The 14819-nt window shown below is 38.0% G+C and overlaps 1 protein-coding gene across 1 annotated transcript in view; it reads right to left on the bottom strand.

Annotated features, from left to right (window-relative positions):
* The window catches only part of arhgef3 (Rho guanine nucleotide exchange factor (GEF) 3), a 175024-nt gene extending 163380 nt beyond the window's left edge, over window positions 1-11644 (bottom strand). Inside the window, exon 1 of the mRNA XM_079808301.1 lies at window positions 11355-11644. Within this exon, the coding sequence (XP_079664427.1) occupies window positions 11355-11392 (38 nt within the window). The 5' untranslated portion in view covers window positions 11393-11644. The remainder of the gene's footprint in view (window positions 1-11354) is intronic.
* Between the last annotated feature and the right edge of the window lie 3175 nt (window positions 11645-14819).

Here is a 14819-nt window from a genome sequence, read left to right as displayed (position 1 = left end):
GCGAGTGGTGCTTTTGTGCATTCACGTGTTTTAAGCAAATTCGCGTCTGACGCGTTGAAAAATTGGAACTTTGGCATCAATTCGTGCCGCGTTCGTGCCAATCAGGAGCCTGCTCGCTGCGGTCATCTGGTAAAGTGACGTGATGAGAAACCCTGCATAATCTAAAAATACTACTATTGTGTCACAAAATGTAGTTTTAAGACTTTTTCAGGTGATAATGTAGTTGTTTCAACTCCAAAAATCTTGCGTTTTTGGAGTTGTGAGATCCAGGCATTCACCGGGCAGTCACCGCTCATAACCCCAGTGAGAGCAGCTTTTCCTCGGCTAGTCCTTCTGACGTTTGCCGCTGGCTCTGATGTCCTGTAGTGGTGCATCTTGTGTAGATCTAACGGGCGATCTTTGGTGTCATGAATCTATAATTTGTTGTCTGCCAAATCGTTTTGACTGAGGGCAAAGAGAAGTTTCATAACTTTATTTTTTAAGGATATTTAAATATACATGCAGTGAAGATAATGTAGGAGTTGCCTGGACCACATTTGTGTGGCTATTAATGCTTAATATATATTTTTAGGCATATTGAGGCAGAGTGGTGTTTTATGATATATTTCTCCTGGAGCGCCTTGAACACACGTCTATTTCGCTTCAAACGCTCGATTTCTATGCGCGTCCAATTCGCCGCGGACGCGCGAATGGATTCCAAATGTTCACGCGTCAAACTAGACGATTTTGACGCAATATTCACGTTTGGTGTGAACGCAGCATTATGCTTGGCTTGACTTGTTTGAATGTAAATGGTTGTCGCGACAATTAAAAAAAAGAAATACAAATAAAAACATTTAAAAAAGAGGGGCGCTTTTAAAAAAGTTTGAAAACCACTGGTGTAGACTATGAAGTGTTATTTTACATAATTACTTTATTCAGTTTCTGTAGGCTATTACTTATCCGAATACCACTGTTAGTAAATGTCCCTGAAAAAACTTAAAGCACTGTTTATTTAATTTGTATTTTTGTTCTGTTGTATGTATTTGTCCATTAGTTAGTTGTAATTAGTTTCTTTGTTCTTATTATATTGTTATAATTTAAAGACTGTTTACTTGTCTTGTGTAATTAGTTTGAGGACCTTTATCTTAGATACATAGTTAAAAAATATGAGTTAAAGTATCTTTAATTGTGAAAATATTGACATCTAAAATAACTCATATCATGAAATAAGACTTTGATCATATCGCCCACTAATAATCGTGATTTCAATATTGACCAAAATAATCGTGATTATGATTTTTGCCATAACCGAGCAGCCCTAGGGCACAGGCTTGTCACATGTTTGTTTTTTTATAATGTTTTTCCATGAAGAGTCTTATTGGTACCATGTGCTTGTGTGAGTATAAACCCATGTAATATGCATGAGTGTGTGTGAGAGAAGATTTGTTTGCACACACACACACACACACACACACACACACACACACACACACACACACACACACACACACACACACACACACACACACACACACACACACACACACACACACACACACACACACACACACACACACACACACACACACACAGCAGTGACTAACATGCTGGCAAAGCAAGACTAGCCATGACATCATGGACTGTTGGGCCTCACCCTTTAAAGCCATCAGACATTCTGCCCTTAAAAATATGACATTAGTTAAAAAACATCTCTTGAAGTCTTGTCTACCACATGACTGTCAGCTACAAAGATACAAACATCCTCAAATACATTCTCCAAATCACTTTTGACCTTTAAAAGGGAATGTTCTGGGTTCAACAGAAGTGAAGTTCTATCTATAACATTTGTGGTATAATGCTGTTTACCACAGAAAATTTATGAAAGTTACAAAAAACCCCACATTAATACACTTACATAAACAGAGTAATGCACTTAAAATGAAAGTAAACCATGGGTCATGCATTGAGGCCGAGTTGTTTAAATTGAAATTTTGCAGTGCATTATTACATCCAGTTTTTTTCTTTGCTTTATTTGACATTTTTAAATAACATCTGTGGATTATATCTATGTTTTCATCCAAAGGTGGCGCTGCATGAAGTCGAACACACCTTTTGGTCAGGCGTTTCAGAACGACCAAACCAACATCTGAGATGCTGTGATGCGATTGGTCCACTGGTTAGTCCAGTTATCCAATCACATCCACTCAGGGCCGTTTTTAGGCATAGGCGAACTAGGCGGTCGCCTAGGGCACCATCAACTGAAGGGGCGCCAATGAACGCATATCAGGGGTGTGTGTAAAGGGTGTCATGGCCACCCTGAAATTTGATTGCTGCCCCCACTGGTTCCCCTAACATTATTGGGATAGAGTACTGTCAATCAGACAATTCCTATATTGGATCAGAGTACTGTCAACTGTTGCTTGTAAAATTTGCATTTGGAGCGCTCAACACCATTAGATCAAAGAGCTCGGTCAAAGCTTTGGCACGGTAATGCTTTTTTTAACCACACAATAAAGCTAAATTCAATGGCCAATTAAAAAAACAGGTACAATAAAAAGTGCACAAATCTGTATTTTGTTAGGGCCGTATTTGTGGCAGTCGAGAAATTAAGCTGTGAAATGGGCAGATAGCGTAATATTGCTCGGTGTGTATTGTAGAGGAAAGATATAGGCTAACCACACTCACTTTAGCATTTCATGATATCATTATATTTTGACTCTATGAAGCTTTCTTCTCTTACTTGCACCTCCAAAAGGTGTGCGTTTTAGTGCCAATGCATTGTAAAAGGATCAGTGTGTAATTGTCCCATATAAAACTTTAACGGCCAATTTAAAAATAGTATAATAAAATGTGCTGATTCACAATATTAATTACATCCTTTATTAAATCACTTTGTCGAATTGAATGCATCTTTACGGATGGTGTTGAAAGCTGAATCAATTAATTCAGTTCTAACAATAGCCTTTTTTTTGTTGTCAAATTATTTAAGAAAGGAATAACCAGCAGTTGTTGCTGGAAGTTTGAGAAGGCAGATGAAGAAGATATCTGACATGTCAATCAACTGAATTTATCCATATCAGCCACCATGTTATTGTTTTCCAAAATTTGGCCGATAAATATAAGCCGATAAATAAAAGATTATTTCCTTCAGCTGAGACACTTGAATTATGATTAGAATCACCTCAAAAAAGGAAAATGCAACACGTGCAGCGCAAGTCTGCCATATAGGCTACATAAAATTATAATGAAAATATCAATATTGTGTGCTTGGGACATGGCTTTTAATGGTGAGACGTTTGCTTTTGTAATCAGGCTCTCAAAAATCATATAAAAGTTTGGATTTAGATTTACCAATATATCGATTATTGGCTTATTAGCTTTTGTTTATAACAGAAATAAAGGCTTAATATTAATTATAGAAATAAGTAATCATCTGTCAGGAATTTTTGTCACTGAAATTAATTTGGATCAAGATATACAGGGAGAATGACTTTGTGTCAGATATACGTCACTTAATTTGCTCACAGCTGGTCTAATGTCAGTTTGCAATCTTTTCTTCCTGAGAAATGTTTTGCTTAAAGGATTAGTTCACTTCAAAATGAAAATTTCCTGATATTTTACTCACCCCCATCTCATCCAAGATGTTCATGTCTTTCTTTCTTCAGTCGAAAAGAAATTAAGTTTTTTTGAGGAAAACATTCCAGGATTTTTCTTTACATAACGGTTTTCAATTGCAACCAAAATGTTCAAGGTCCAAATCAACGCAGTTTCAAATCACTTCGAAAGGCTTCAGATGTTCTGCGTGATCCCAGATGAGGAATAGGGTCTTATCTAAATTAAAAATGAATATACTTTTTAACCTCATCTTGCGCTGCTCTGAGACGTGCTAGTGATTGCGCAATAACGTCGAAAAGTGTGACTAGTGTGATGTTTTCGACGTGATTGCACAATCACTAGCACGTTGCAGAGCAGCGCAAGATGAGCAGTTTAGGTTAAAAAGTAGATTCATTTTGTGAAGAAAAATCCTGGAATGTTTTCCTCAAAAAAACTTAATTTCTTTTCGACTGAAGAAAGAAAGACATTAATATCTTAGATGAGATGGGGGTGAGTAAAATATCAGGAAATTTTCATTTTGAAGTGAACTAATCCTGTAAAGTGGTTTTAGTTTTTATCTACCAACAACTGGTTTATGTGACACATGTAGTATAAAGAAACCACCTATTTTACCACAAAAAGAAATTGAGAGTGTCCCTTATTTTCCACTGCTGAAGATGCCAATGCCAGTTACAGATACAATAAAGCAATGTGGGCAAAAATCCACCTGTCAGTTTATGCCAGGCCTTTTTATCACAGCTGAGTCGCAGTCAGCACGATCAGATCAGTTTGGACAACAGGTGCAGAGAGCCAGGGCAGAGGAGAAAAGACTAGAACAGCTTATTAATGCTAAATGCGGAGGAATACAATTGTGTATAAAAATTAATATCGACAATTGCATTTAATTAGTATATATTCTTCTAACTTCTTTTACCATCCTCATTCAATAACTGACAGTTGATAGACACATAATCCACTGCAACATGGAAAACAGTTTTAACAAAACTTCATAATTGATGGTTGACGAATGGATTAGGCAATCGCGTGTGCAAGCACTTTTTACATGCCGCAGGACATGAGGGAGTGGACGGACGGCGCTCTTAGTTAAAGCAAAAAGGAGTGAGTATGTGAGAACAGGAGGTGCAAACTGAGCTGCGCAACAGCTGTAAGAAAATCTGATTCAGTAATTCGACTCCAAACTACAACTCTACATTTCCCAATTACTCACTTCCCATGTTTCAAGGCCTTTCCATCTGTTCCACTTTCAGCCTCAGTCAGAACTTGGAAGGGAAACTCATTTGTCACAAAACTATGACTAACATATATTGTTATCAGTAAATAAAGGAGGAACCAACTACATATTTAATAGATGATACACATGTATGTATTTTCTTCAGTTTGGGAGTCTATGGTAGCCCATAAAAACGTATGAATATGAGTAAAAATAGGGAGGGTCTAAATATCCCAAGTTGCAATTGGGCACTTGCAACCTTTAAAACACTGGTTAGTAACTGATTACATGTAATCTGGATTATGTAATTAAGTATGTAATCCAAAAATTAAGTACTTGTAATGTTTTCAAACACACATCAGACTACAGTTACTTTTTTATGGATTACATGAGTACATATTATTCATTTGGCAGTAAATTATTCCAAAATGTATTGATTCTCCCTAATTCTTATTTTTTATCTTTTCAATTTACCTTCCTAAAAAAACTATTGCTGCTCCGAATCAGTTTGTGGAATTGCGGATTTATTTATTTATTTTAAGATTACATTTACTTATTAGCTTTTCATCAAATTACGAACCCCAGTTTGGGAAACCCTGACGTAATGTAATATTTAATGCGTGTCATGTTGTTAATAACAAAGAACGGAAAGTATTTTTATACCAATATGGTACAAGATTATCCTATTTAGATCAATCTGATAAACGAGTTAGTTCAAAAGTAATCTAAAAGTAGTCAAGATTATCCCTACACTGTGTAATAGATTACATTACTAACTACAATTGCAATCAGTACCGGACAAACATTTCAGATACATTTTTCATAAAAATAACCAAAGGGAATTTGTATGCCTTTTTCAAATGAAACTCCCATCGGGCAGGGCAAGAGGCTGTATGTGGCAATGCTGTTGCATATTAAAGGGGTGGTTGCATGCGATTTCACTTTTTTAACTTTAGTTAGTGTGTAATGTTGCTGCTTGAGCATAAACAGTATCTGCAAAGTTACAGCGCTGAAAGTTCAATGCAAACAGAGATATTGTCTTTTAAAGTTATGGCAGTTTATTGCCTACAAAAACGGCCGGTTTGGACTACAACAAGCTTCTTCCCGGGTTGGTGACATCATAAACCCTTGCTATTAACATAAACACTGCCCCCGCGAACACACAACAAAGTGGGCGAGGCCACGTCGCAGTCATTACTAAAGAGAGAGAGCTGTTGCAGAACTACAAACTACATTTGGCCATCTAACCAATCTAACACCATTGCGTTTTTCGGAGGGATGGGCTTCACAGAAGCAGGAAGCAAACGAGCCGTTCAAAGGACAGTGGAGACAGCGGTGTGGAATAAAGGTAAAATATAAGAAAAATATGGTTTTAAAAAAAAAGAAGTATTAAGACATGTTATACTGCGCCCCATAAACATAACCAAGCCTAGAAAAAAACCACGGAACCACCCCTTTAAAATCAAACTAAATCATAGTCTCAATTAGGGGTGTAACGGTACACAAAACTGACGGTTCGGTACGTATCTCGGTTTTGAAGTCACGGTTCGGTACGGGCTCGGTACAGCAGTTTTAAAAAATGGCTTTTTATTTATTTTTTATTGAACAGTGGTTTACTGAAAAAATTGTGTCTGTCCTTAAATGAATAAATTATAACTAAAAGTTTCTTAAAGATAATGCTGTAAACTATATAGGGAGCCCTTACTTGCACATTATTACTATAATACTAAAGGTTAACAACAGAGCCCAAACTATGAGCCTATATTCAGCTGATATTCATGTTTAGATAGGATAATCAACACTCAAATAACACATTGTGTGCAAACATGTAAACTTAACATAGGGCAGTTTTTGCATTAACTCCTAAATTTAACTATAAAATTATGTTTTTTCTCCAATTCGTTGTTAAAATATAATCTTATATATATATATATATATATAGGCTAATATAGTGCATATATTTACTGAAAGAGTTGATTTCTCTAGTGAATTAACAGCTGTGAACACTGAATGACTTCTGAGGTAAATGATGCTGTATGACATTGTTCACAAGCTGTTTGACGTCTTTCCGCGATTGAAACACTGATTGAGCAATTACACGACATATGATACGTTTCAGTAAGTGTTATCCTCAACATACCTTAAGATATTAATTCATGTTTATTCTTCTGGAAGAGATGATCGCGATCACTCGCGCGCACGCGCCACGGCCGCTTGAATTGACGCGCCTATACAGTGATCAGTCGTCACATTAAAGAGCGTCAAAACGGCATTTATCGTTTGAATTTCGTGATGAAATGGACTGAATACTTAATCAGTTCGAGTGGGAACTAGTAGAGATGCGCGGATGGGCTATTATTTCATCCGCAACCGCATCACAAAACTCATCATCCGTTCGCCATCCATCCGCACCAACGTTTTTGACCAATTTTCAAAACCGCACCCGCCCGCCATCCGCTGATTGGGGCGATGCAAGGTGCTGCTGATGACAGCCGCAAGACTAGCTCTCAGAATATCAGCAGTGAACTCCATCTCCAATCGGCGCACAGGGACAAAAATAAATAAATAGCCTAAATTAAACGCACTGTAGGCTACTGTACAATATTTTCATTGTAGCCTAATAGAAAACGCATTTTGGCACATCATTTCAACATGCTGCTATTTAGCCTACTACTAAATGCCTAAATGCCTGAACTAACAATGTACACATATATTTTTAATATGATTGGTTCAACCGCCCGCCACCCACACGAATTTAATTAAAATATTATTTTTCGTCACGTCATCCGCCCGATCCGCGGAGGCCGCGGCTGTAACCGCCAACCGCGCATCTCTAGGAACTAGGATTGAGGTGTTTTCCGCGCTTAAAACAAGCCAACTGTTAACTGTTAAAGATAGCATTCGGAACCGTTCGGTACACACGCGAACCGAACCGAAAGCCCTGTACCGAAACGGTTCAGTACGAATACGTGTACCGTTACACCCCTAGTCTCGATGGGACCATGGCCTGAAGGTCCTCGAGATGCTTCTGGACTGCGGCATCAAATGGTCGAGAATGTTTTAATCTGCTTGCAACTTGCTATAGTATACATAATGATATTGATATTTTCGAACTATATGGCTTTATTATTAAATTTAACATTCACAAAAGCTAGGTTTTGGTCACATTAGTTTTAGAAACTGGTCTTCTGTGAGATATAGAGTTTTAGATCACTCAGGCCTGCATTGTTCACAGTTGTTTGTGTCTGTCTGTGTGAACCTTCACTGTATCTCCTTGCTTATAAAGTGAGGAAAGAACATTCTGATATCATTTCAGGCTTAGTGATGAAGGCCATGTCTGTTTATGTGTTACACTGTTCCTATAGCAACTCATAAACTGTTTGAGCTTTGAGTAAGCGTGCACAGACAGTATCTGACCTGTTACTCCCTGTGTGGGAAAAAGGGAGTTTTTTCTGTTCAAACTCTTACTTCCTCCCAGAATGTTATAGAAGTATTTCTCTTCTCAAAATGAGAAAACCCTGAAATTCACAAACCACTGTGTGGGAACTTTCACTTTCACATGGATTTTCACATCAGGACAGTTGTGCATATCAAAGCAATAGCTCACCCCAAAATGAAAATGTTGTCATTGTTTGCACACCCTTGTGTAAAACCCAAGTGACTTTTGTTCATTTTCATAAACAGAGAAGTAAACAGCAGAACATGAAGGGCTCAACATGAATGCTTGACGCAAGAACAAATACCAATTGACCCTTTTCACATTTCTGGGTTTCTCAGAAACGGAAGTTGTCATAGTTGGGTAAAGTTCTATAGCGGTATTTTTTGTGTTCCCATTTGCTCAAATACCAATAGAAAAACTCAGCAATAGTGTTTTCACAACTTTCAAAAAGAGGGAAAAATAGAGAGAGATTGATAATGGCAGTCAGAAAAGAGAAAGATGTAAACTTTAGCACCACTCCCACAGCCACTGTATTAGAAACACGCACATAGCAGCGTTAACTCAGTTTTTTTTTGTGCAATTTGATGCAAAGGTAATATAATACAAAGTATGGTGTAATAAATATACATACATTAAAAAAAAAATAATAATAAAAAATAAAAAATAAAAAAAAACCAGACCAGGCCATCTGACCAATCAGAGCAGAGTAGACCAATCACAACAAACTGGGTCATGTGACCAATCAGAGCCGAGTAGACCAATCACAACAGACTGGACCGTCTGACCAATCAGAGCAGAGTAGACCAATCACAGCAGACTGGGCCATCTGACCAATCAGAACAGAGTAGACCAATCACAACAGACTGGGCCATCTGACCAATCAGAGCAGAGTACGCTTGTGGAAAGGAGGGGTTTAGAGAGACTGAATCCTTTATCAAACTGTTTTCATTCTCTCTGAGAAATGAGGTGATGCTGCAGTGTATATTACATGCCATGTTGGGTAAAGGGTAAATAATGACATATTTGCCTTAAGTTATTCCTCAGTGGAGAAAATTGAGATCACTAAGAAGACCATGTGATTTATGCCCTTTATTATAACCAAGATTTAATAAACAAAAGCATTCAAGTACCCACACATAGAGTTGGCACCTGTTACCCAAAACACAACCTACAGTGCTCTTAATTCACACAACAGAGATCATCATTCAAATAATACACATAATCGTGAGCTTTATAAAACATGTAAATATAGGGTATGTACACTGTGGGAGAGAAAGAGTGAGATGGGAATCACACACATTTCTAGAACCCGGCCTGGGTTTGTCATGAACTTGCCATGAAAAGACCAAAGAAAACTTCCCTAATCCCACCAAGGAAGAGGGCCATAAGGATCAGGCCTGGTCAGAAGGTTATGCTGAACGCATTCAGCAAGCATTAGCACAGGGATTATGACTCGGCACGCTTCACTGCGCCCCTCGCCCATCCCGGTCTCATCTCTGGTTGGCCTGTGCAGCCAGAAAACCTGCTTGTGTGGATATTACACTATAGATATTATTATTACTGTAGACAGACAGACAGACAGAAGCTGACTGTTATTTGTCCTCATGGGGTCTGAGGTAACACCTGCCAACATCGACAGGTGAGCGATCTGCTGTCTCGTGACCAGTGACTGTTCATCTGTCCTTCTGGCTTACAAGATCATATCTTTATATACAGAGTGACTTTTGAACCCCACCAGGTCACGGAGACATCTGTTGTGGTATCTAAATATATAGGGAATAAAAGTATAGTCCTACCCGCTACCACAGCTGTCATGACAGACTCTCACATGTCTAATCACACAGAACTGAAAAACCAGACAAGACAAGATGCAAAGAGTCCAGAAACTAACCAACCAAACCTAAAGCCCTGAACAAGCAAAGCTTTGCAAGATCAGCATGAAACGTTTCTACTACAATAAAAAAAACAGCATTCCACACCATCATGTTATGTTTGTAGACTTTGCACGTGAAAAGCTAAGTAAGAAATGGTCAAACAGACTCAGCTTTGAATTACAGTGTGTCTGTGTTTATAGAGAGACATATGGCAGGGTTTAAAGGGATAGTTCAATCAAAAATGAAAATTACCCCATGATTTACTCACCCTCAAGCCATCTTAGGTGTAAATGACTTTCTTCTTTCAGATGAACACAATCAGAGTTATATTAATATACGTCCTGGCTAATCCAAGCTTTATAATGGCAGTGAATGGCAGCCCAAAATTTGAATCCCAAAAAGCGAATCCATCCATCATAAATGTATTCCACACGGCTCCGGGGGGTTAATAATGGCCTTCTGAAGCGAAGCGATGCGTTTGTGTGAGAAAAATATCCATATTTAAAACGTTATAAAGTAAAATATCTAGCTTCTGCCAGAAGCCTTCCCTATTCAACTTACGGAGAAAGTGTAATGCCTCTTGCAGTTCAAAACGCTCACACTTCGTCCGACACATCATAGTCACGTCAGTTACGCTTTTTTCATAAGTTGAATACGGAAGGCCATCCGCCGAAAGCTAGATATTTTACTTTATAATGTGTTAAATATGGATATTTTTATTACACAAACCCATCGATTCGCTTCAGAAGGCCTAACCCCCAGAGCCGTGTGGAGTAGGCCGATGTTTTTTATGGATGGACAGGCTTCAAATTTTGGGCTACCATTATAAAGCTTGGATTAGCCAGGACATTTTTTTTTTAATATAACAATTTTCAATGCAGTGTATGCGGTCTACGATACGTTTTCTTGAGTTGAGTAATAAATATTTAATTAACAAGCAAGATAATTAGGCCTACAGACTTTTTTTTTTCTTTGAGCATCCTAAAAATCCAAGTATTTTGGTAAGGAGTAGTGGTAGATTTTTGGCAAGGTTCTCTCAAAGTTATGGACTAACGTTCAACCTTGAATATTAATAGGCTACAATTTACCTGGAATTTTTATTTTTTAAATTAACGTTAGCGAAACGTTCTTAGAACATATTTTTTAGTTAATAAATACATATTAGGCCATTTTGACAATCTAGATATATGCCAATAATATATTGGCTTTATTTCATAATGGGATCAGTACTCACCCTGACACTTCATCACTTCCGACGACACTGGTTTGCATTGAATCTGTAGATATCCAGAGAGAGCAGAACTTCACACAGTCATTGATCACAGATCAGTACTAATACTCAGTTACACACGCATGCGTGCTTACATGCGCGTGTTTCTCAAAGCTTAACAAAAACATGAAAAAGAATATAATAAAACGGCTTCGCATCAGCCGACCGGAGGAAATGTTAGCGGTCTTATTCCTCGTTTGTACTGTTGTGACACACACACACACACACACACACACACACACAGTCACACACACTCCTCCTCCTCTCATCGGATGGGAGAGGTTTGCTTTACCCCGATGACAGATCACGCGGGGCCCAACAGGTCGATCTCGCATGGATCTGTCCCACTAAAAACCCTGTCAGTAGCCTACATTGATAATTATTATGGCTAAATAACAACGGGGTCTCCTTTACTGCATCCATGAAACATTGAAATGCTATAAATTTGTTTCAGATCATTTCACTATTGCTGTTTCCCTGTAACATTTCTCCTTAAAATTTTACAAGTATGGCATTAGAATGGGTCGGCTGATTTAACGTTATAACGCTGAACTAGCATAGGCTACTACTCGTACTACTTTTATCATATATTTCATTGTCAAGGAGAAACGTCGTTAGAACGCCCCCTTGCGACGTTTTAGGAACCTCACTACTTTTACCAATCACCAATTTCTTTTGTTGTGTTCACAAAGTGTTCACAAAACTAACATAAACATTATTGTTTTGAGAAAACGATGTCTCCAATTTTGACATTGTATATTTCTTAATAATATCTATTCTAAACTCCATCATGCAGGAAACAGCTTCCCAGCTGTTGACCCTGTTTGTTTCCTTAATACAAAATGCTTAATGCAAAACTCGGGTGCTTCTTTGTTTTTGCATGATTTTCCAGCGCTATTTTTCCTTCATATTTAACTGAAATTTTGGCAGGACACAAAACACAGGTAGCGGAGAATGGGTCTCCTTGTATGGGGCGCCGTTTGTAAAGCGACTCACGCTGAAAATAACAGCAACATTTTGACACATTTAGCTTCAAACAATGTTTAAAAAACTGGTATGAATTTTTGGCGGTCACTTTTTTAGCACATTTACAACAATATTTATCAACTTAGAGATATTTTAAAAAGTTAAATCTAAATGTTAAATCTAAATGTTAAATCTAAATGTTAAATCTAAATGTTAAATCTAAATGCTAAATTTAAATCTAAATGTTAAATCTAAATCTAAATGTTAAATCTAAATCTAAATGTTGAATCTAAATCTAAATGCTAAATCTAAATGTTAAATCTAAACGTTAAATCTAAATGTTACATCTAAATCTAAATGTAAAATCTAAATGTTAAATCTAAATGTTAAATCTAAATACAAAATCTAAATCTAAATCTAAATGTTAAATCTAAATATAAATGTTGAATCTAAATGTTTCGGGTGAAACTAAATATTTAACTAATATGCAAATTCAGAATGCAGATAACCGGTTTTAACATTTAGATTTAACATTTAGATTTTACATTTAGATTTAGATGTAACATTTAGATTTAACGTTTAGATTTAACATTTGGATTTAGCATTTAGATTTAGATTTAACATTTAGATTTAGATTTAACATTTAGATTTAACATTTATATTTAGATTTAACATTTAGATTTAACATTTAGATATAACATTTAGATTTAGATTTAACATTTAGATTTAACAATTAACATTTAGATTTAACATTTAACATTTAGATTTAACTATTTAAAATATCTCTAAGTTGACAAATATTGTTGTAAATGTGCTAAAAAAGTGACCGCCAAAAATTCATACCAGTTTTTTAAACATTGTTTGAAGCTAAATGTGTCAAAATGTTGCTGTTATTTTCAGCGTGAGCCGCTTTACAAACGGCGCCCCATATCCTTGGGGGTGGGCCTTACCCATTCAGAAAAGTTTTCTCTTTTCGCCTAGTCTGAGTTGTAGGTTGTAAATCATTTTATTTTTGACACTGGCGGTGGCTCATCCGATTTTGTTGCGTTATCCTCCTAGTCCGTCTCTCCCCCCATTTCACAAAACGGAGTTAATATAAAGTTTTAAAAAAGTTAGCAACTGAACACTGTTTTATCGTGCATGTGGGTGGATGGATGCGTGCGTGCGACCGACCGACAGCACATAGTTGCTAGGCCATAGGCGATAAGTTGAGCCCGTTTACGGACACTGACACAGGATTGGATACATAACCATGAAGAAAACACAGTAACAGTAGGCCTATAAGGAAACGGTTTAATTTAAAGCCAGGAAATTCTACTTTAGAAGTACATTTTCACAAAAAAACGGGACAATTTGTGTCCCGGGAAAGAATATACATTTTCCGGGACAGACGCTCAAAAAAGAGAACAATCCCTGGAAAACCGGGACGGGTGGCAACGCTACATGCTATCTGGAAACATAGGATTCCATTCCTTATGCTAAGCTAGCTAGCGTTGACCCTGCCAAACTAAAACAATGCATGCACTGAGACAAAAATGCATTTTCCCACATATCTAAATGTAAGAAAGAAGTTGAATAAGCCCTATTTCCAAAAACGGTGGAGTGTTCCTTTAAATTTATTTTATATTATTTGTTTGTTACATTTATATAGTGTTCTTTCTGGGTACTCAAAGCACTTTACATAGAAGGGGGGAAATCTCCTCAACCACCACCAATGTGCAGCTGGCATCCACCTGGATGATGTGATGGCAGCCATATTGCGCCAGAACGCCCACCACACACCAGCTTATTGGTGGAGAGGAGACAGACAGAGTGAAAGAGTCTACATGGTCTGCAACAATGCTTAGGTAGGTGGTACGTGTCAAAGTATCATCCGCATGGATAGCAGGACCCAAGGTTTCCCAGCCGAACATTGCCCAAAGCATCACACTGCCTCCACCGGCTTGCCTTCTTCCCATAGTGCATCCTGGTGCCACGTGTTCCCTAGGTAAGCCACGCACACACACCCGGCCATCCACATGATGTAAAAGAAAACATGATTCATCAGACCAGGCCACCTTCCATTGCACTGTTGGCGCTTTCGGCGGTGGACTAGGGTCAGCATGGGCAGTGGGCACCCTGACTGGTCTGCGGCTATGCAGCCCCAATGGAAAAAATCTGCGATGCATTGTGTATTCGGACACCAGAACCAGCATTAAATTCTTGAGCAATTTGAGCTATACAGTAGCTAGCTCGTCTGTTTGATCGGATCACACGGGCCAGCCTTCGCTCCCCACGTGCATTAATGAGCCTTGGCCGCCCATGACCCTGACGCCGGTTCACCACTCTGCCTTCCTTCCTTGGAGCACTTTTGATAGATACTGACCACTGCAGACAGCATAATGAATAACCCACAACAGCTGCAGTTTGGGAGAAGCTCTGACCCAGTCAGCCATCACAATTTGGCCCTTGTCAAACTCGCTG

The sequence above is a fragment of the Gobio gobio genome (assembly GCF_949357685.1).
Source record: "Gobio gobio genome assembly, chromosome: 24".
In the NCBI taxonomy this organism is placed as follows: Eukaryota; Metazoa; Chordata; class Actinopteri; order Cypriniformes; family Gobionidae; genus Gobio; species Gobio gobio.
The sequence above is the reverse complement of the archived record's forward strand: the minus strand, read 5'-3'. Positions and strand labels throughout refer to the sequence as shown.